The 24,168-nt window shown below is 38.7% G+C and overlaps 2 protein-coding genes across 8 annotated transcripts in view; both read left to right on the plus strand.

The window, feature by feature from the left end:
- Positions 1-7,241: 7,241 nt before the first annotated feature.
- MYO6 (myosin VI) overlaps positions 7,242-24,168 on the plus strand; it is a 145,610-nt gene continuing 128,683 nt past the window's right edge. For 2 of the 7 annotated variants that reach the window (XM_058734516.1, XM_058734511.1), the window contains exon 1: positions 7,247-7,458. The gene's annotated coding sequence lies outside the window, so the exon portion shown is untranslated. Of the gene's footprint in view, positions 7,459-24,168 lie in introns of all 7 variants that reach the window. The other 5 variants (XM_058734512.1, XM_058734513.1, XR_009263076.1 and 2 more) reach the window with 4 other exon arrangements.
- Positions 9,922-14,640, plus strand: LOC131515428 (26S proteasome complex subunit SEM1-like). Its single transcript, XM_058736161.1, has 2 exons — positions 9,922-10,005; positions 13,075-14,640. The coding sequence occupies exons 1-2, from the start codon at positions 9,922-9,924 to the stop codon at positions 13,339-13,341; spliced, it is 351 nt and encodes a 116-aa protein (XP_058592144.1). The 3' UTR covers positions 13,342-14,640.

Here is a 24,168-nt window from a genome sequence, read left to right on the forward strand (position 1 = left end):
ATAATATCTCAATAAGAACCAACCAACCAATCACCAAGAATGATGAACTTTAACTTGTAGCCCATTAGGGATTTATAAAAATATAATTTTGCAGATTTTAAATACCACTTATTTTTTGGTGTATTTTCTGAACTAGTAGGCTATGGAGAATGGATCTTTTTGAATTGTGACACTGAATTCTTTACGCAGATCATCTTTTTATAAAATATATATTTATGGTTTCCTGTCTTAAAATGTAATTCAATCTTATTCTTCTACTTTCTCAAAGCAACTTTAAATTGCACATTTGAGGGGCGCCTGGGTGGCGCAGTCGGTTAAGCGTCCGACTTCAACCAGGTCGCGATCTCGCGGTCTGTGAGTTCGAGCCCCGCGTCAGGCTCTGGGCTGATGGCTCGGAGCCTGGAGCCTGTTTCCGATTCTGTGTCTCCCTCTCTCTCTGCCCCTCCCCCGTTCATGCTCTGTCTCTCTCTGTCCCAAAAATAAATTAAAAACGTTGAAAAAAAAATTAAAAAAAAAAAATAAATTGCACATTTGATATTTTTAAAAAGTTTATTTATTTATTTGGGAGAGAAAGAGAGCTAGCGTGAGGGGGGGGGAGAGGGATAGAAACAGAAAGAGAGAGAGAGAGAGAAAGAGAGAGAGAGAGAGAGAGAGAGAGAGAGAGAGAATCCTAAGCAGGCTCTGCACTGTCAGTGTGGAGCCTGAAGAGGCAGGGCTTGAATTCACGAATCACGAGATCATGACCTGAGTTGAAATCAAGAGACAGATGCTTAACTGACTGAGCCACCCATGCACCCCTTCCTTTGATTTTTAACATTAAATAATATCCATAAATTCAAGTGTAATCATCTATTTATAAAATGCAAGAAAAATATTCAACTGCTTTTCTCATTATATTCCTAAACTATAGCAGGAAGACTAGTGTAGACTAGGAAAATTTTTAGAAGTTATATGTTTTATATAAGTTTCTATGAATTTTTTAACATTCAGATTTCATCAAAACTGAATACAAAAATAAATTCTATAATTGACTTCTCATATTAACCTGTTTAAAATATAGGTAATTTCAAAAAAGATTTAGCATTGGTTTTATTTTTAAAGATTGTTTTTTTGCTCAAATATATTTATAAACTTTTCTAGCATGTAACAAATTCAAAATTACATATGAATGTATTCTTTTAAGTCTATTTGTTTACATCACTTGTTCATGGGATTTACAGGATTTTTGTAAGCCTCTTTTTAGTTTACAAAATTCTTTCAGTTTTGTATTGTTTTATTTAGTACTTTCCCTGAGCAGGAGGTATTATTATCAAAGCTATTTTATTGATGAGTAAATTGAGTCTCAGTGAGATTAAGTGACTTACACAGGTCACAAGCCTGGACAGCTAGGCCTGGAACCTATTTCCTTCCCACACTACTTACTTCACGTTAAATAAGTTTTAACATAATTCTGCACGCCCAGAATGGCCTTCACTCATTTGCTTTCTTTTAATTTCTATAATGTGGTTAAACTATATTTGACCCATTTAAGTCTGAAAAAAATAATTGACTCTTCTCTGTCCCTTTTTAAATTACTGCAATTGAGCTGATGATCACCGGATATGGCAAATTACATGGAAGCTTTTTTTTTTTTTTTAAAGATTTTATTTTTAAGTAATCTCTACACCCAATGTGGGCTCCAACTTAAAACCCTAAGATCAAGAGTTTTGTGCTCTACTGACTGAGGCAGTTAGGCACCCCTGGAAAATTGTTTTGAAGATATTTGATAGTTCAAAAGTCTGAGGTGCAGATCTTTGGTCACAGTTGTGCTTTTGTTTCAGTTTTAATTATAATGCCACTAGAACAATTCAGGAAAAACTACCTGGGAGTTTAAATAAAGGAAACTATAGTTAAAGAAATTTCTAGGACACTGATAAAAAATTGTGAACTTGTTAAAAAAATGTTTCAAGTAACTACTGATAAATGACATTTCAGCTTTTAGTCTTTTATATTGAAGATATTTCTAAACTATATTAGGCTACTTTCATTCAGGAAATGATGTTTATTTTATTATTTTTTTAATTTGAGACAGAGACAGAGAGCAAGCAAGCAGGGGGGAGGGGCGAGGGAAAGATCGAGAGAGACAGAGAGAGAGAGAGAGAGAGAGAGAGAGAGAGAGAGAGAATTCCAAGCAGGCTCCATGCTCAGCACAGAGCGCAACACTGGGCTTGATCCTATAACCCTAGGATCATGACCTGAGCTGAAATCAAGAGTCAAACACTTAACCAACTGAGCCACTCAGGCGTCCCAGGAATGATGTTTAAAACTTCGTTCAATTTTTTAACAAAATCACTTATGATTTTACAGTGATTACATTAAGCAAGAGTTTTTCATGATAAAGTATGGGAGATGCAGATGTTGATGGTGTATGAGGATGGGCTTAGATATATGCTAAGGAAAAAAATCTTAAGACGCTCTCTTTCAGGATCCGCTTTTTTTCTGTAATTTATTTCCCTATAAATCCCAGATGATTACCATTAGTGCAAACATACTAAAATCTGAGGCAATGATAAAAATTTCTTTTAGAAGTGAGAGTGTTGCAAATATCTCACTTAGTGATTCAATAAGCACTTGAGCACCTACTTATTCCTTTTTGTGAGATAGGGATAATGATAGAACTTTTCTGTATTAATTGGGGCTTTTGGTTGAAAGCAACAGAAACAAACTCTGACTAACTCATCCAGGAGAATGTATTGCACAAGTATCACGTAGCTCACACAATCACTGGTGATGATGGAGAAATGGTGTGTAAAATGTGCAGGGCCATCCATTTAGGATGTCACTGTTGGCACTGACACGACCAGACCTAGGTTGCCACAATTATCTACACCACTGTGAATTATCTCTATCTATGTATCTTTGCATCACTTTGTCCAGATGTCAAGTTTCAGGTGAGAGCATCCAATTGAGTTAACCCTAGGTCCCATACCACCACTATGGTATGCCTTAGTTGCCAGATAATGGGGAGAAGGACTTTGGCCAAAACTCCGTTTCCAAAGTATGAGGTGGGTCCTGCTCCAGGATGGCAATTCAGAAGCTAGGCAGGCAAAAAAAGCAAATCCTCATGGTCCTACCCCACAGGGCTGTGAGAATTTAGTGGGATAATCTATGTAAAGTGCTTAGTATAGTGCTAGCACATAGCAAGCATTCAATACATTCCAGCATTGTTATTATTATGTTAACGAGGCAGGCATTATGCTAATCTCCAGGAATAAAAAAAATAGTAGGGCGAAATTTCTAATTAAAAAGCTCAGTATTTTGGAGACTTGTTAGAGGGAAACAAATATAAAAACATAATGATAATACCACTTAATAAGTGCTACAATATAGGTATGAAGTGGGTGCTCTGGAAAATAGAGAAAAGAAATACAAATTCTGTCAGAGTCAGGACAGAGGAAATAACAGACTGAGTTTTGATGACAGGAGCATTATGAAAGGGTCTGGCATGCTTGAATTCCTATGACTAGGGTAAGTTCAGGATTGTGAAGGGTTCTATGTATCATATAAATGAGTTTTAACTGATCTGAAAGTCATCAGATTTTGGTAGAGGAGACGACATAATCCGATTCAAGAGGAGGGGTAACTAAGAGTGATGAGGGAATGGACTAGAATGAGCAGAGGCAATATCAAGAGTTCAGATAAAAGAAGAGGATGGCCTGTTCCAAAGCAAGGTGGAGAGAAAGACATCAACTTAGAAATAAAATTATCATGACATAGAATGAACCGAATTTCAGTGACTCCAAAACTAGGAGTAAGAAAGGGAAGGAGTACTGAGTGACTTAGTAACCACATTTGAGACCAATGGCTGTTAAAATCGTAATTATAATATGGCGTACTGGCAGGGGAATCTCTTGAAGCAGTTGGGAGGGGAAAGAGAAGGAGTCTGTGTGGGGTGTCTGGCCTGACTTAATTTAGGAATTGGCAACACAGATGTAGTTGAAGCTGATAAAGTGGATATTAATCAGAGAGGGTATAGAGACCCTTTAAATACGTATGATATTGATTCCTATAAAAATGAAAAAAAAACCCAAATAACAACAACAAAAAAACATAGGCACCTGGGTGGCTCAGTCGGTTAAGCGTCTGACTTCGGCTCAGGTCATGATCTCACTGTTCGTGAGTTCGAGCCCCATGTCAGGCTCTGTGCTGAGAGCTCGGAGCCTGGAGCCTGCTTCGGATTCTGTGTTTCCCTCTCTCTCTGCCCCTCTCCTCCCCTCCCCTGCTCTCTCTCTCTCTCCTTCAAAAATAATAAACATTAAAAAAAATGAAAAAAAACCCACAAAATTTTGCAAATGGTTTCATAGAGGTTCTTGAAGCCCCCATCTTTGATGGGGGATCTATGGATCTCAGTTCAGGAATCCCTGGAGTAGTAGCACAAGGAGACTCAGGGAAGAGTTTTATAAATATGTAATGGGTGAGAGCAAAGTTGAAAAGCTTACAAATATGAAATAAATTGTTAAGATTAGTTTGGGTAGCAAATATGACACACTTATATCCACCATTCTAAAGACAGTAAATGCAGTTTCCTAGAACTTTCAACTCTCTTGCTGTCTCATTTATTCAATCATATCATCATCATCATCATCATCACCATCATAGGCACTGTTTAATGGGTAAGAACCATGTGAACACCAACCTACTTGACACTATGGAATCAAAGGCAAACAAGGAGCTTGTTGTCTGCCTACTCTTCCCCCAAAGAGCTTACAGTTCAGTTGGGGATACTTATAAGCAAAGTATCACTAGTAAAATAAGTGTTGGAAGAGATACGTGCAATGCGTTCTGAGATGAAAATGACCACCAAATTGCACTGAAGCTTTGGATAAGGGAGTTAGGGAAAACGTCTTCTTCTTTTTAAGTTTATTTATTTAAATAATCTCTAGACCCAACGTGGGGCTTGAACTCATGACCTGAGATCAGGAGCTGCATGTTCTTCTGACTGAGTCAGCCAGGCACCCCAGAAAAAGTTAGAGGGGACAAATACTTTTTGTTCTAAATGATTCATTGGATTTATCCTGGCAACACTCCAATGTCATAAATAGTGTAACTGTCTTTTCTGAGCACACTATCACTTCAAAATGGCTTGAATGTAAAGTACAAGAAATGGAGAAAGACAGTGGGCAGAAAGGAGATTGGACAGGTAAGCAGGGCTAAGACAGTGGTCCAAAATGCAAGCGGTTCATGGGGCGCCTGGGTGGCGCAGTCGGTTAAGCGTCCGACTTCAGCCAGGTCACGATCTCGCGGTCCGTGAGTTCGAGCCCCGCGTCAGGCTCTGGGCTGATGGCTCGGAGCCTGGAGCCTGTTTCCGATTCTGTGTCTCCCTCTCTCTCTGCCCCTCCCCCGTTCATGCTCTGTCTCTCTCTGTCCCAAAAATAAGTAAAAAACGTTGAAAAAAAATTTAAAAAAAAAAAAAAAAAAAAAAACAAAAAAACAAAATGCAAGCGGTTCAAAAGACAAGCAGGTAACCGTGTGAAGAAGCCTGGTTTAGGACAGCTTTATGGGGTCTAGGATAGTGATGAACTGAGGAACAATGAAGAGGCATTAAAATTCAATTAAGAAAAAAGGCAAGAAAAATCCCCACTGTGCTAGCTAAACAAAAACATAAGAAGGATCACAGAAGACATCCTAAGTAATGTGGATTTATACTAAGGGTAGTAGAGTGTGACTATAGGAGTTTAGAAAGAGGAGTACATAGACTTTTATAAAATAGAAACCTGGTGGCATTGTAGAGACTGGATTAGATGGGGACAGGATCACAGCATGGTTAAATGGTTAGGTGGCTAAAGCAATATGCAAGATCTGAAATGATGGTGACCTGAAAGGAGATAATGGTAGTAGCTACAAGGAAGAACTGGATACATTTGAGAGATATGGAGCTTGAGGCAAAGGGACTCCGTGATGGATTGGAAGTGGGGAAAAAGGAGAGAAAGAGAGAGAGAAAAAAAAACAACGCAAGTCATTACTCACAATAAACTGTATCAGCTTCTATTGGTGTGCCAAAGCCTTATAATCTTAAATCCAAAATGAAGTCAAAGCAGTGAACTGAAATTACTCTCTCCTTGTTCTTGTTTCTCTCTCTTTTCTCCAATTGTTTTGAAATCTAGTTTTATATACTTAAGACCTACTTCTTGGCAATCTGGAATTGAATTTCTGAGGTTGCTGTAAATTATTTCCTTTCTTGGTTTCTCTTCCTCTTTCTTACTTCCCTATTTTATTCCTAATATATTCTTGTTTTAGTCGTATGCTAAAATATCTCATCATAATTTAGTTTTTCCACCAAAAGAACTGTAGAAAAATTTAGTATTTGAAACTTGTCTCTTATCAAAATCGTGTCGATTTCCTTAAGTTTCCTAGTTGCTACACAGAAATGTTGAGGAAAAAAATGTAATTCTCATATGTAAGTACTCTTTTTTCATTGGAGATATTTAGCATTACAGTCAATTACCATTTCATTTTCTTAAGCTTCTTTCGTTGTGAAGACGGTGTATGTTTTCATAATTCCGTTTTGCATAGGAACTTCATATTTAATATTCAAATATGATTTACAAGTATGTTACTTATAAAAACAGTATAATTTAAACGACAAAGAATATCGTGTTCTAATAGATACATGTGACGGCAGTGGCGGGGGCCGGAGAAACGCAAAATTTCCATCTCAGACCCTCTGCTACCCAAAGGAGAACAGCAAGGTTGCTCCTTCCGTAGCGCAGCCCAGCCCAAGCCAACTCAGACTGGAGCCTAGTTTGCAGCAGTGATCTTCCCTTCGCAACAACGTTGTGTTGTTCCCGCCTTCCCTCTAGCGAAACGCGGCGTCCTAGCCCCCAGCCCTGAACAACTTTCTTCGTGAACTGATTCTTGCTGTTGCCAGACTGCGCAGTCACCGCATCCAGACCGGAGAGAACTTGCTTTGCCCCCACGGCGAAGAAGGCGGGGTCGCAGCGGGACGAACAGGGATAGAAAGCTCGGTCCGCCGCAGCCCCTTCCGGCGCCCTGGGACGCCCACCTCAGCCCTGGAGGCTTTGCGCTGCCCTCGGGGGGCGAGCGGAGGGGCGGGGCGGCCGCGGGCGCCCAGCGCCCCCTCTCGGAGCGCGCGTTCGTGCGCTCGCGCTCCCGGTCGGCCCGCCCCGGCCCGCAGCGCCCCCGCCCCCTCGGGCGCTCCGTAGCCGTGACGTGCGCGCGCTGGGGCCGGGGACTCGGCGGGGCGCCGGCCGGCGGGCGGAGACGGACCCGGGATCTGTCCGAGCAGGAAGCGAGCCGGAGCCCGGTCGCCGCCGCCGCCCTGTCGCCGCCGCCACCGCGACTCTGAACTCGTTCACGTCGTCGGCCTTTTCGCTCAACTTCATCACCTCCCACCCCGCCCTTCACCTCACCGGCCACAGGTAGCCTCGCCGCCGCGCACCTGCCTTCGCGTCCGCACCGGTGAGTGACCCTGAGCCCCTGCTTCGGGGCGTCAGCGTCAGGGCCTGGCTTCCCCTGGCGGGCCCTGCTTCGGGGCCTCCTCGGGCAGCCCGGGGAACGACGGCTGGTTTCACCTCCCGAGGACGCGTGTGGGTGAAGCAGGTGATGGGTGGGCCCGGGCGGCGGCGGCGGCGGCGGCGACTCACAGTAGTGCCAGGGCTGGTTCTCATTTCCACAGGACAATGAGAGTCTCCTTTCATGGGTTTATCGTCACCAAGATACCTTTGTGTATCTTCTCTAGCTCCCAGGTAGAAGCAGGGCACTCAGGTGTCCCATTCTGACTTGGACACTCCGTGATAATTTTCTCTTAAGTCAACAAGCTTAAAATCCAGTGTAGGAATGGAGCCGTTTGTTCTGAGATACGAGGATCAGGTGCCAGCCAATATTAAATTAATAGTTTAACCAGGTAGGAGACCAGGTTGGGACTGTCTAAAGCTGTGGTTTTAGTTTTTAAGTTGTCCAGTATTTTGAGTATGTTAATTTATATGCGTACTACTGAACAAGAGTTTTTTATATTTGTTAACGTTCAAAAGCCCCTTAAAACCATTAAAATGCTCAAAATCTGGGATTTTAAGTAGGAAATAATTTGGTAGGGTTGTTACTAGAACACCCGTGTCAGAAATACTGTTTCTATACAATTTAAGAAAACAAGTGACACTTTTTCTGGTATAAAGTTGCGGTGGAGGAATGCTTGTATCGTAATCTGCAGATATTAGTGAACAACTAGGAACACTATTTCAACTTCACAGATTGCTGTACATGCTAAATAAAAATTTCATTTGGTGTTATGCTCTGGTGGTGTAGATCCAATGTATCTAAATATAGTCAGGGTTTGAGAGTTTTAAAAATTCTTAAGATTCAGTTGACACTGTTCACACCGTAAAATGTGAATCTTGAACTTGGGCTGGTAATGGTCACGGTACAAAGGTTGGCAGCAAAACGGCATATCTGTACAAATTAACTAAACTTCATGGGTATCTTGGGCTGTGGTTTTACAATTGGAAATTGTTTAGTGAAAAAATTACATTGGTGTTTTTTATCATTAATTTTAGAAACATTACAAATTGGGCTGTAGCCAGAGCTTGAAACAATGCAACCGTTCAAAATAACTCATTGACTTTTAAATATCCAGCTCGTTTTGAGTATTTTAAGTTGTGCAGAATTAGATGCACAGTGGTAAACAGAAGTCATTTTGGTCTTAAGCAGATTTGCCCATTGTGTTTGTATGTTCTGTGTGACATACTATTTATCGTTCTCCCAGTTTGAGTTACATTTTTGTTTTCCAAAACTAAGTTTTAAAGAGGGAGTAACAGAAATGATGAATGACTTTAAGAAAAGATGATCATGGGGGCGCCTGGGTGGCGCAGTCGGTTAAGCGTCCGACTTCAGCCAGGTCACGATCTCGCGGTCCGTGAGTTCGAGCCCCACGTCAGGCTCTGGGCTGATGGCTCGGAGCCTGGAGCCTGTTTCCGATTCTGTGTCTCCCTCTCTCTCTGCCCCTCCCCCGTTCATGCTCTGTCTCTCTCTGTCCCAAAAATAAATAAAAAAATGTTGAAAAAAAAAAAAATTTAAAGAAAAGATGATCATGATTAAAAACTCTAAATATATACTGTATAAAACTATAATATACATATATTATTCATTAGTGCCCAGAAATGTGAGCGAGAAAAATGTAATGAACTATAGCAGTATTTAATGTAAATTAATTCAGGGTATTAAAAACAGATCATAAATCATAACCCATGGAGCTCATTTGAAGTGGATTTTTTCCCCCCTCTGTTTATGTTTATATGATCAAGTTTTAAAATAACAGTGGGCAGGAAATCTGAGAGTGGCTGAAGGCTCTTTTCTCATCCTGTTGTGACTTTGCCTGGAGACTGTGGTGTATCATGTAGCCCATTGTTTAGATAACTGGGCTGTCTCTGGATTCTAAAGTACTGTTCCTTTTTCATAGAGTTTTAAGATTTTTAAGCATGTGAGGTTTGAATAAGTCTAAGTACCGCAAACATAAAAAAAAAAAAATTAACTAATTTTCACCGTTGATCATTGAAGCTTTACTTTGGTATGTAAAATGTCAGTTTTAAAAAGATTTCTAACCTCTGAACATTTCTGTATATTAAAACATTTTCATCTGAAAAAGGTATTACAGTTTTAATAAATCTCATACAGTTTGTGATCCCCTTAATGAGGCACTTTATAATTTGTGAACTGGCCGTTTAGTTGTATAAGATAGTCACCCATTTATTAAGCATCTGCCATAATCAGAACACAAACCGAGGGATTTGATTTACAAAATAATTTTCAAGGTTGGTGGTCTTGTCCTCTTACACATGAGGAAATTTAAGCTTAGAGGATTAAATATTTGTGCAAGGTCTTACAGCTTCAGACGAACAAAGTCTGCATTCACACCTAAGTCTTCTGACCATGAAACCCCTGTCCTTTCCATTGGACCTGGTTGCCTTGATCTCAGTTCATTTGGTAGACCGTTCAAATAAACCTGCAGAACTGGTATTGTGTTAAAGAATGTAACTTGAAGAAAGCACACAGGAGTGCGAATGAGATAGGTCATGAATGTGGTTCTGGAACTAATGTTGAATTCTGTTTTGTCATTTTTAAGGTGACAACTTTGAACAGTAATGTGTTGCTTTATCATTTCCTTTTTTTTTTTTTTTTTTTTTTTAAAGAGAGAGTATGTGCGTGAGTGGGAGAAGAGGGGCAGAGGGAGAGAGAGAGGGAGAATCTTAAACAGGCCCAGTGTGGAGCCTGACATGCAGCTCGATCCCACTGAGCTGAAATCAAGAGTCACTCAACCAGTGGAGCCACCCAGGCACCCCACTTTATCATTTCTGATGTAAATTCTAGAATATTATGCATACTGTGCACTTTTTATTTTGATGGGTTCATAGGAATTAGAATTAATAACACTGGTTTTCATTGTCTACAAAATGAATAGTATAGTGTTCCTGTTTAGGATAAAACTTTATATTTTCTTCAAATGAGAAAGATCATTGCCCATAAATACAGTAGCTATCTTTCAGATATTAACTGTGTAATCCTGGTGTTGGGGGCTTGTTTTCAAATTATTATTAAATTGTCACCTGTACTGTTAGGACGATTTTTTTATGGCCTGTGTTTATTTCAGGAATGTCCTTTAAACTATAATAGATATAAAGGACAAAAATGAGCACGCAAAGTCCATCTTTTGTAGCAAAGTAGGAGTTCTTTCAACAGAAGAATGTAGTTGTATTTGGGTAAATGAGAAAGAAGAAAAATGGTAGGACAGCTGAGTTGGGTGACTGTGTTTACAGATATTTCATTATTTGGTTTGAACTATTAGGAATTTTGCATCTCAAGGATACTAATATTCAACAGTAAATACAAAACCATCATCCAAGGGCTTAATATAAATTATTAATGGATGATCTGTAACACATCTCCGTGTGTGTGTGTGTGTGTGTGTGTGTGTGTAGATAATCAAGAACTAACATTAAATAAGCTTAAATTAGATTTTTGAGGCATTATATAATATTCAGAGGACCCAGGAAGTTTACCATTTAAAACAGTTATGCTTTTATTTGACAAATTTAGTGGACTATTCATTATTAATAATCTTAAAATGTAAGTGTTGGAATATTTTTGCATGTTTGGTTTTCGAAAATAAACTTAAAAAAAAGTTTCATTCATTTTTGAAAGACAGAGAGAGACAGAGCACAAGCAGGGGTAGGGTGGAGAGAGAGGGGGACACAGAATCTGAAGCAGGCTCCAGGCTCTGAGCTGTGAGCACAGAGCCGGACGCGGGGCTCAAACTCCCGAACCGCAAGATGATGACCTGAGTCAAAGTCGGACGCTCAACCGACTGAGCCACCCAGGCACCCCTAAACCTTTTTTCTTATTTAGTGTAAGAATGACCTGGTAGTTTGAGAAGTGACCACTAGTCCACCAAAAGTTCTCCCTGTAAATGCTGAAGCATAGAATGTAAAACTGGAAGAAAAAATCTGGCATCTTCAGAAATCTTGCTAGTGTTAAAGAGAAGGGAAGTCTTTTTCAATGCAGAAAGCATAACTCCAGTGAAACCACAATATTGAAGTACATTCTTTGGGTGATATTCACATAGGTGAATATTTATATCTAGGCTGAGTAATGTGCACAAAGGAAGGTGGTGCTTTTGAGAAAACCACAGGCATCTTTTATATAAGTTACGTCACTTGTTATTTTATTTGAAAGTAACCTGCTACTTAACCTTTACAAGATATGGTTATCTTGTAACCATATATAGCAGAATTTTAAAATTTCTCTTATATGTGAATGAATATCTTTTTTTTTTTTTTAATCTTTATTTATTTTTGAGAGAGAGAGATGGAGTGTGAGTGGGGGAGGAACACAGAGAGAGGGAGACACAGAATCCAAAGCAGGCTCCAGGCTCTGAGCTGTCAGCACAGAGCCCAATGCGGGGCCTGAACTTACAAACCTGTGAGTTCATGACCTAAGCTGAAGTCAGATGCCTAACCAACTGAGCCACCCAAGCGCCCTGGATGAACATCTTTTCAACAAATATTTACTGAGGGCCTAGTATATTTGAAACCTGGCTAGGCAGAAACTGTTTCTTCTGCGTACTGGCAGATCTTTGGATCTAGCAAATACAAAGAGTGGCAGAGACATAAAAAGAAAGGTAAATAGAAACATCCATTTAAAATCTGTTGAAGTTTATATCAAATTTAACAACTTACATTTGTATGGCACTTTATTGTTTTGGAAATCATTTTGTGTATATTTGGTCCTTAAAACAACTTGTTGAAGTAGATATGATAAACTTATTCCTACTCTGCAGATGAGAAAGTGGGGACAAAAAAATTAAGCACTTGTTGAAGGATACATAGGTGGCTGCCTAGAAGAATAGCTGAGAATGGAACTTCTGTCTGTGTATTCCCATAGTAGATCACAGTTCTCTTATCTCTTAGGTGTTAGTTGGTGTCAACCTCTTAGTGGTGACTTCATTTTGTGGCTTCAGTTTGAATGGTTCCAGAAATTCTGAAAAGTCAGCATCACTAAAGTGATAATTGTTAAATGGTTACTAGGTTTTTTTGTTTTTTTTTTTTTCTTTCTTCATATAAAGCAGGAGATGAGCATGATGCATTATTATGGAACTACTTTAACATTTTTTTTTTTTTTAACATTTATTTATTTTTGAGACAGATAGAGACAGAGCATGAACAGGGGAGGGGCAGAGAGAGAGGGAGACACAGAATCCAAAACAGGCTCCAGGCTCTGAGCTGTCAGCACAGAGCCCGACGCGGGGCTCGAACTCACAGACCGTGAGATCGTGACCTGAGCCGAAGTCAGCCGCTTAACCGACTGAGCCACCCAGGCGCCCCAGCATTTTTAGTAGATTAATGGAGCTGAGGTTAGTATATGTGCTGCCGAAGCAAGCACATGGAGCTGAGGTTAGTAATTAACTTTTCTCGTTGGAGAGTTTTTAAAGGACACACATCTGTTTTAAGAAAGAAAGGAGAGTTCTATGGTAAGGCCGGCTTCAGATGCAGCAGCAGCTTGGGTGGCTTCGGTGAGGAAGTGTGAGAGTTCCAACTTTCTTCCGGGCCTGAGAGATTTTTCGTGGGGAGGGTCGCAGTGTCAGAGAAAAAGCAGCTTGTAGGCTTGGGTCTCTTGGAGGAGGATGAGGAGTTCAAGGAGTTCCCTGCGGAAGAGTGGGCTGGTTTAGGTGAAGACGAAGATTCAGATGCACATGTCTCGGAGGATAATTGGGATGATGACAGTGTAGAAGATGACTTCTCCAATCAGTTACAACCTGAACTAGACAAACATGGTTATAAGATGGAGACCTTGTAGCATCCAGAAGCGTTGAAGCAACCTAAACTTGAACTGTCTACTAAATTCTAGGACACAGAACCCAGGATGGAACACTTACAAAAATATGTTTATTTCATTACCTGCTTGGATTTTTGTGTGTGTTTGTATCACATCTTAAAAAAAAGGAGAAAAATATTCTGGGGGAATTTTGAAAATAACTTTTATTACTTGCCACATTGATACTGGTTTGATAATTATGCTTGTTTTTTTGTAAAGATTCACTAATGAGCTAAGGTGTGTCTGCATTGGTACCTTTATGCCTTTGTTCACTTAAGAGATATTTGAGTGTCTGCTATGAGCCAGGCACTGTTCTAAGTGTTGGTGTTACAGTGATAAATTAACACCAAGTCCCTGTGCTGACATTTTATTGTTGTTTTGAATTAAGTTAATTATAGACTCTTCATACTAGTGTGTAATCAACAGGCCTGACCCTAAAGTTGGGAAATAGTTGTAAAGTAGTACAATTTGATGGCTACTCAAAGACTCATTTACTCTGAAATATTTTATGCCTGGCATTGTAACACTGAGTTATAACACTGTTACCCGTCTACTCCTGATAAGTAAGCATATGTTCCATTTTTTATCTCAGTCTCAGGAAACAAAGCTGGGAGAAAATAAATGGGACCTACGATTGATATGTTGGACTAGCAGCTATTGTTTATTGAGTTGTTGCTTTTGCTATGTGTTAGATACTATGTCAAGCAAATACTTTATGTACATTGTCTCAGCTAATCACTACTTAGTGCACTTGGTATTATGACCCATAATTTATAGACTGGGAAACTGAGGCACAGAGATGTTAAATTTACTCAGGCTCACAGTGGAAATGGAGTTTGGAGATACTTAGCATGCAGTAGGTAAGAGTAGAAAGAGTGCTGATATATACACAGATTTGTGATGTTCTGCCACAGTGTGATAGCATACCATGTAAGTGGAAGGCCTCGGTGAGTGGGAGGGATGGGGAGTCAGGAGAGCTTGTTGTGGGGAGGGAGTGGACAGGGAGGATTATTGATTGTCTAACTGCTTGGCCCTTAGGCTTAATCCTTTTTGTGACAGTCCTGAGGCTCCAGAGTTGCATTTAGGTACAAGTACTAGCTTGTCCAGTGTATAGGTAAGAGGGACTGGCAGACCAGAGGTGATCCTGGTTTTACCGGTCATTACTTTGGTCAGATTACTTAGTTTCTCTGGGTTTCAGTTTTCTTATCTGTAAAATGGGGGCAATATTACCTACCTGGTGTGGTTCTTGTGAGAACCAAATTAGATAATAATACATGTGAAACACATATAATTAGTGTGCATTATTATTGTGACTATGCGTTAAAAATTTTTTTGTTTGGCAATATTTTTTTTTAAGGTTTATTCATTTTTGAGAGACAGAGAGTGAGCAGGGGAGAGGTAGAGAGAGACGGAGACACAGCATCTGAAGTAGGCTCCAGGCTGCAGGCTGTCAGCACAGAGCCCGACGCGGGGCTCGAACCCATGAACTGCAAGATCATCACCTGAGCCGAAGTCAGATGCTTAATTGACTGAGCCACCCAGGCACCCCTGTTTGACAATATTTAATGTGAAATATTCAGTCAAAGAGAAAAAAATGTATTGGAGATTTGGGTGGAATCTTGAAGTTGGCCAGTTTTAAGAAGTTCTGAAATTTAGGTGTGCATCAGAATTACCTGGGAACTGGTAGAAACACTTGTCAGGAAGGTGTGGGTGGAACCTGGGCTTAGCATTTTGACAAATTTCTTGGTTGAATTTACTTGTACACCAAAATTTGAGAACCACTGGTTTAAAACTTTTCTTCATCTTGTACTTAGGGAGGGCTTTAACAATAACAACAAAAAAAATTGTTTGGATTAACCAGGCAGTGTATGGTAGAAGGAAGTGAAATATCAGTTACCAGAATCCCTTCATCGATTTTTTTTCCCCTGTTAAGCTTATTTGTGGTCTATAGGCATTTATCTTGGGAGGACAGTGCAGTGTTGAATTTCACACCTAAATTTAATTGCAATGAGTTTTTCAGCTTTTACCCAGTTTCATTTGGAAGTGAGCTGATTATATTTAATTTTTAAACAATTATAGAAATAGCAATATTACAAATAAGTAGTACTTACTTGTATTAAGACCTTGTTATATCTTAAGACCTTGTTAAACTTTTAAAATTGGATTTCTTTAGATAATGTGCTATTTTGGACTAACCAGACTTGGTATTGTTAACTGCATCAGGCAAGCTCCTAGCAGGAAAGAGATTTTATCCTTGATGGTACAAAAGAACAGATTACCGAGGTTAGAGAACAAACAAGAAGTGGAGGGGGGTTGGTGGGGTGGGGTGGGGGTGCTTGAAAGAAGCACTCAGGGGATAGCAATGGTGAGAAGCCCTTAATTCTCCAGAGATTACCAGAGCTGAGAGTTGAGAGCTGGAATTGTGGAGGAGGGCCCCAGGGAACTGTGGCTTTAAGGCAGGCCTGACTGGCAGGGAGGGAGGGAGGGGAAGTTCCTGACCTCTCCTCCCTCTTTTCGGTCTTGTTCATTGGCTTGCATTGCTTGAACCCAGCTGGGGAGCCTAGGTGGTGATCTCTGCAGGCTCATCCTCCCAGGGCTGGAACAGAGCAAAGGAGGGATTGTGGGTTTGTTGCAGCAAGTGGAGAATAAATAAGGCATTGATTAGAACCTTTGGGAATTTGTAGCATTTCCTTGGTACAATTTAAATAACTTTGAGAGTTGTGATACATCTCAAAAATACTTGAGACTACCTGTCTTATACATGCTTAGAAAATAGTTCATTCGCTTTCTCATTTAATTGGACAGTTATTTTAGGAGGGTTTATTTTTTTTTTAAAGTAATTTCTATGCCCAACATAAGGCTTGAACTCACTATCCAGAGATCAAGAGTTGCATGCTGTATCGAGTGAGCCAGCCAGGCTCCCCTTAGGAACTTTTGATGATCCATATAACCCAATGAGAAACATAACCTAGGTCCATTGGCATAAAATCCTTTTATTAATATATTGTTGTGCTTTAATGAGGTTTCTGAAATTAGGTAGTCTTGGTTTGGTAGAGTAAATGTTTTTCATAGAAAATTACTTTAAAAAATTTTTATTTATTTTGGGAAAGTATGCATGAGTGGGGGAGGGGTAGAGAGAGAGGGAGAGAGAGAATCCCAAGCAGTCTCTGTCAGCGGAGGGCTCATGGACTCATGAACTTGTGAGATCATGACCTGAGCTAAAATCAAGAGTCGGATGGTTAACTGACTGAGCCACCCACATGCCCCTGAAAAAAATCTTTTAATGACTAAGTTAAAAAAAATTAAAAAAAAATTTTTTTTTTTTGGTCAAGAAGAGGGCTTTGCCTTATGGAACTTTTACCTCCTGTTCATCTGAACTCTTGATAGCAAAAAGACCAGAACACATGCATAATGTAGTAACAGTTCATAGAAGTAAGGCTGTTGTGAAATAATTGTCCTTCCTCCCCAAGTCCTTTTAAAGACACTTTAAATTTCTGTATACATCTGTTGCAGTTTGGGGTTACTCAACTGTCTTTTGTTAATGCTAGTTTTACCTAGTTAACCTGAATTCTGGGTACAAGTTTAGATCCATGTCTTTTATTTTGGACAAATTCCTGAGGATTACTAAAACGGGTTTCTCTTCTTAAAGAGATGGTATGAAGGTCCCTAGTATATGAGCAGTACTGCCCACCAAAAACAATTAGATTATATTTATATTTTCTTTCTACTTTTGAAGGTTTCAGGGAAAAGAAGTACAAGAGTTTACTCAGATTAAACAAATCTTGTGAGACATCTGCACATTACTTGAGACTACTTGCTTCAAGTACAGTTAGACTGGGTCTTGTTCACAGCCTCCAGAAAAGGAACAACTAACCGTATAGTCTAGGACTGAGCAAATTAATCAAATAAGAAACACCTGGTTATGAGACTACATAAAGGATACTTCCGGGTGTAATTATAATTGGGTCTTTTTTTTTTTTTTTTTTAGAAACAAATATGTTTATAAGCTTGTCTTAAAAGCATATGGTACAAAGAAATAAAACAGGTTTGGAGTAAATCATAGAGTACCTGTGCTTGAAATGGTACATTTAGGTATCTTCTCTGTGAGTGGGCTTTTTTTTTGTCTTTTTTGAAAAAGAGAAATTTCAGACTTTTTTGGGATCTTCTAAAAACATAGTATTTATTTTGATTTGGGCTGATAGAATTAGTATCCCAAAGGGGAGAATTGAGGCTGTTGGTTTTTCCATGTTGTGCTCTTTGAATTTCCTTGATTTGAGGATTGAGTTATTCCAGAGAGAACTGTTCTCCAGTTCCTTGTTATTTTTTTTCTAAAATTAGATGAAACAACTGTGTTTTGGTTTGTGGTCATGATTTGCTGTTTGTTATCCTTTTGGTATTTTGAGGAAGAACAAAGTGTATTCATGTGTATGTGTTTTGAGGAGGAATGTATTAGTTTTCTGCTCTTCCTGTCCATCATTATTGGCTTGAAGATGAGAGTAGATGATTTTATGTATCTTTTAATCCTTTTGCTTGAGGTTTCAAACAAAACTATATCTTGTGTTGGCCATCGAGATGATGGAGAAAACAGATGAGTGCTTAGTGTAGAACTAGTCACTGGGTATTCCATGGCAAATTGAGAAGGTGGGGAGGGCAAGGAAGATGGGAATTGCCTGGGTTTGAGCATATGACAGATTTCACTATAGATGTTTTAGAGCCCAGAAAAAATATGTCAGTCAGAATTTTGCATCTCATAGATACATTCTACTGATAAGTTTGCCTTTTTTTTTTTTTTTTTTTAAGAGAGAGAGAGCACGAGCCAGGGAGAGCCACACAGGGGAAGGGAGGTAGGAGAGAGAGAGAGAGAGAGAGAAAGAGAGAAAGAGAGAAAGAGAAAGAGAATATTCCAAGCTGACTCCATACTCAGTGTGGAGCTTGATGTGGGCTCCATCCAGCACCCTGGGATGATGACCTGAGCTGATACCAAGAGTTGGATGTTTAACTGATTGAGCCACCCAGGTGCCCTCCACCTTTACAGTTTTTAAACCCTTTCACTGCCCATTTTGATTACATCCTTCATGAATTTGCTTTAAACAAATGTATTCCTGTAAAGCTTTGTGTAAGTTAAATAAAGAATTGAACTGTAATTTCATATTATCCTGGGAAAGTTTCTTATTTATTTAAAGTATTCCATTAATGATTTCTTTTGTAAGGGGAAGAATCCTTTTTTCAACAAATGATTGTTTTTTAGATTGTAGTAATATATATGGATATTTCACATATTATTGTTGTATAAACATAGGTCTGGCTAAATACACATTTCATATAAATATGTTTAAATTAAATTTGGTCTCATATTGTGTTTGATATTACCAATAAAAAGGGATTGGGTAATAGAGATTTTTCTTAAATAAATGCTGTTTCTTGGATTTGTACTAAAATGTCCTTTGGTAGGCTTATCTACTAAGAATAATATTCTTTTAAGCAGTAGATTGAGGTTCAGTATATAATGTAATAGTAAATTCTTTTTTTTTTGTTGTAAATTCTTTGTGTGTCATAAAATTTATTAGGTAAATGATAGTATTCTGCTTTAATGCTAAAATCAGTGTTTTGTGTGGCCTGAAGTAAATTGTCTGAAAATAACAGTTAAATTTAGAGAGATAGTTTTATTAAAAAATTATTGTAGTTGAAAAGCAGACAAACTGTTGTTTGGAAAACATACTTTAATGTAGCTCTAGATAAAATATTTATTTCCTGTACCTAATACCATGCTAATGAGGCCATGAACCCAGATTCATTGTAATCTGTGTTCTGTCCCTAAACACTCAACAGAGACTACTCTGTAACCTAGTAATTAATAGATCCAGTGGCCTCATTTTGGTCATTATTCTTTTCCAACTTCTTCGGCTATTGACCAACTAATCCTCCTTGAATTTTTTTCTCTTAGCTTCTGTGGTCATGCCCTCTGTGGTCATGCCTTCTGTGGTCATGCCCTCTTTCCTATTTTGTTTTTACTGCTTAATTTTCTCTGCCTGTGCCTTTACTGTTTGTGTCCAATAAACTCCCATATTTGGCACTTTGCTCTACTCACTTTGTTCTTTTTTTTTAATTATTATTTTTTGTAATCTTTATTTTTGAGAGAGAGAGAGTGTGAACGAGTGGGGGAGGAACAGAGAGAGAGGGAGACACAGAATCCGAAGCAGGCTCCAGGTTCTGAGCTGTCAGCACAGAGCCCGACGCGGGGCCCAGACCCACGAACCATGAGATCACGACCTGAACTGAAGTCGGATGCTCAACCGACTGCGCCACACAGACACCCCTGTTCTTATTTTTGATAATTATATTAATCCCATGGTCCCAATTCTTATTTTTAGGGCAAATTTTCCCCGAATCTCTTTCTGTATCATTTTGACTAGCATTTCTGAACTGATGCTCTACAAGACACCTCAAATTTTCATAATTCCCATCAAATCCACCTCCCCTGAGAAACTTGGATCTTCTGTTTCCCTTATGACAGTCCTATTACCTCGTTATTCCAGTTTAGGTCTTTAAAAAAATTTTTTTTAAATGTTAATTTTTGAGAGAGACAGACAGACAGAGCACGAGCAGGGGAGGGGCAACGTGAGAGGGAGACACAGAAACCGAAGCAGACTCCAGACTCTGAGCTATGAGTCTCAGGCACAGAGCCTGATGCAGGGCTCGAACTCACAAACCATGAGATCATGATCACTTACCCGGACTTAACCAACTGAGCACCCAGGCACCCCTGAAGTTCAGCACTTTAACTCACCCTTTCCCTCTTATCATAGTTGTTCACTTGCCAAACCCTGTTTTGCTTCTAGAAGGCCATCCTTCACTTTCTACTCCCTCTGACTGAATGCAAGCTTCATTACTTTTTCTTCCATACATGTCTCCCTGAATTTGGTCCTTTTCCTCAATGTACAGTCTGTCCTGTGCATATCCATTATGGTTGTATTTCAAAGTAGAAATTTGATTGTAATAGTCTCTTGCCGAATAAGAGTCCCAGTTAGCCCTTTGTTAATACATTTTAGAGTCCAAACTTTTTATTGTGGGATTGAAGCCGTCCGTGGCCTAATCTCTTGGCTCACTGCAGCATTTGTCAAACTTCTGCCACTGTGCCAGGCTCTAGCCCCATTAGCCTGTTTCCTAGACATGTCCTTATTCTCCCTCCTTCCTACTCTTGTTCAAACAGACCTTTGTCTGGAATGGATTGACCTTTAGTCAGTTTTACCTGTCTTTCATGACCTGTTTGAATTAAATCTTTTAAAACTGTTTTCCCAAATTTACTTTTTGGAATTATACCTCTATTATAATACTTACCAAAGGTTATATAATATATATGTGTCTTCTTTCATCCTCCCCTACTCTCAGTAGCGAATGTGAGTAGCCTAGCAAAAGATTTGGTAAAGTTTTATGTAGAATAGTAGATCTCAGGTTTTAGGACTCTTTAAAGATTCATAATTATTGAGGACTCTGTAAAGATTTTGTTATCTGTTTGGTTATAGCTGTCATTATTTACTGTGTTAGAAATTAAAATTTAGAAATTAAATTATTTAACCCATTTAAAAATAATATTTAGGGGCGCCTGGGTGGCGCAGTCGGTTAAGCGTCCGACTTCAGCCAGGTCACGATCTCGCGGTCTGTGAGTTCGAGCCCCGCGTCAGGCTCTGGGCTGACGGCTTGGAGCCTGGAGCCTGTTTCCGATTCTGTGTCTCCCTCTCTCTCTGCCCCTCCCCCGTTCATGCTCTGTCTCTCTCTGTCCCAAAAATAAAGAAAAAAACTTAAAAAAAAAATTAAAAAAAAAAAATTTAATAAATACATGTTAACAGAAAATGACATTTTATGAAAAAGAACTATTTGCAGGGTACCTGGCTGGCTCAGTTGATAGAGCATCCTACTCTTGATCTTGGGGTTGTGGGTTTAAGCCCCATGTTGGTTGTAGAGATTACTTAAAAAAATTAACAACAACAAAAAAAATAAGTGTTATCCAAAACAAAAATTTGTGAAAAAAGTGGCACTATTTTATATTTTTTATAAATCTCTATAATGTCTAATTTAATAGATGATAACTGGATTCAGTTTTTGCTGCATTATGTTGTTTTTGGTTGAACTGTTTATGAAGAAAATCTGGCCTCACCCAAATATATCCTTGAGAAAGGAAGTAGTAACATAACCTTTTTAGATAATTGTGTATATTCTTTGATCCTTCATCCAAACTAAGCAGGTGGTAATTTCTTAAAGTTTCAAAGTGGAATCTTAAACCATACTAGTGAACTTTTGCACTCTGTTATATTACAATCTGTTGGTGTATTTTTCACTCTGAATGAATGAATCTTTTACCCATGCATGATTTTATAACCTGATGTATTGGTCATTTGAAACACACTGTCTTGCTGAATTATGTAGATCTTGTAATATCTTGTAATATCAAAAAAATTATATTTTGATTTTATCAGAAAAATTGTTTAACTATTTAAACTTGAACAGCATAAACTATTATGTTCAAGGTGGTAGATACAAGTTTTCCAAGATTCTGCTTTTCACTTGAATTTTAATATTGTCAACAGATATTGTAAGTCTCTTTCTCTGAAGTGACAGGCTTTACTCAAAAAAACAAACAAAACCCAGGGCGCCTGGGTGACTCAGTCAGTTAAACATCCGACTCTTGATTTTGGTTCAGGTCATGATCTCATGGTTCATGGTATCGAGGCCTGCATCAGGCTCTGTGCTGACAGTGCAAAGCCTGCTTGGGATTCTTTCTTTCCCTCTCTCTCTCTCAAAATAAATAAACTTAAAACAACAATAACAAACCCACAGAAAACACAAAAATAAGCAAACAAACACAAACAAAACACCAAATTTGCCAAAAACCCAAGTTTGAATAACCAAGGATAGTCAGTCTTACCAGTAACAATGGTATTCCATAAAAAAACCCCAAAAAACCAATTCCTGAAGATTACAACTCAGACGTTTGGACAAATAATTTTCCTTGAGGCAGCCATCATATTTTGTCTTACAGCAGAAATGCTTTATGTGCAATTCCTATTTCATCATATAGAATGCTAAAAAGATGTATTTAGGATCAAGATGTACTAAAATTAATAAATTTTATTGCTTAGAGGTATACCTAAGTGAAACCAGCATTCTTTTACTGGGGGGGCAGTGATCACTGTCCTGGTTCTGGCTAAAGTGGTAGTAGATTTACTTATCATTGGTTCTGCATAATTGGGGTAAATGTAACTACATTGAAAAAGGCAAGTGTCTTAGTATTATTATGAAAATAGTTTTGACCTTGTTGACTCTGTAACAGTCTCCGGGATCTTCAGGGGTCCATTGACTTGGAGAAATGCTGGTCTAGATCATTGTCTGCTTGGGTTGTGGAGGTGTTCAGGTTTCCTCTAGGGCAGACATGTAGAAGTCTAGAAAGTTAGAAATGGACATTACTCCGGAGTTAATTTAATTCCAATTCCTCGTTAAGAAGTTGAGGAAACTGGGGCTCCTGGGTGGCTTAGTTGGTTAAGCATCCGACTTTGGCATCTGACAGTGAGGTCATGATCTCACTGTTTGTGAGTTCGAGCCCCGCATTGGGCTCTATGCTGACAGCTCAGAGCCTGGAGCCTGCGTCATATTCTGTCTCCCTCTCTCTCTGCTCCTCCCCCCCCACTCACGCTCTATCTCTCTCTCAAAAATGAATAAACATTTAAAAAAAAAGTTGAGGAAATAGGTTTAGAGAGGTTAAGAGACTTGATGAGGTTATTCAGTTAAATTAGAGGCAGCGCTGAAAAGGTAATTCCTATGGCTCTTAGTTCAGAATTCATTTTTTCTATCAGTATTGTAAAATTTATAAATTTAGAGGCAATTTCAAACACATTTCATATAAAGCTGTGATTAGAAAATAAGCATTTTTAAAAATGGTATAATATGGATACTGTCAAATAGAATTCCTTTAGAGGATAGATTTGTGAACTCTGTGACCCAGAGCCTTAGAATCAGCTTTCATCTATTTTTCACCTCTTTTTTCCATCTAGTTGAATATGAAATTGCTGTGGTCACATGGAAAATTGAGAAATTGAGATAAATCAACAATTAATGTATACTCATTCCTAAGAAAAACCTTAAAATATGCTGTGATAAAAATCAGTATCATCTGTTTGACATTTAATGGAATAGCACATAGTTATATATAAAAATGAAAAATAATTGAGCATATTTTAGAGAGAATTTTCTTAAAAAAATCATCGTGGAAAGTTTTAAGCATATTAAGAAAAGAAGAGCCAAGAACCACCATGTATCCATCACCCAGATTCAACAGTTAGCAATTTAGGGCTAATTTTATTTTACCTTTTCTTGATCTATAACAATTACTTCCCCCTCCAGATTATTTTGAATCAAATCCAAGATATCATATAATATTATCTATAAACATTTCAGTTTGTAAAAGAGTATTATTTCTTAAAACTTGTATTTAGGCATATATAATAAAGTCAGGCCTTGATATCTAGTAAATTTGAATGAACCTCTCAGAAGTCTTTTCTAGCCTAACTAACAAAACCCAGAAACAAACAAAAACCCTTCCTCCTTTTGATCCTGCCATGCTCCTTGTTCTCTTGTCTTATTTCTCATTCCCTTATCCTAACTTCTTGAAAGAGAATGCTCTTATTAGCTCTTTCTGTTTTTCCTCTGTTTACTCGTTTTTTCACTGCAGTATCATTTGTCTCAACTACTATACTGAAACTGTTCAGAGATTACCAGTGACATTCCCATTTTCAAATCTTCTGGTTTATTTTCAGT

The sequence above is a fragment of the Neofelis nebulosa genome, chromosome 6, assembly GCF_028018385.1.
Source record: "Neofelis nebulosa isolate mNeoNeb1 chromosome 6, mNeoNeb1.pri, whole genome shotgun sequence".
In the NCBI taxonomy this organism is placed as follows: domain Eukaryota; kingdom Metazoa; phylum Chordata; class Mammalia; order Carnivora; family Felidae; genus Neofelis; species Neofelis nebulosa.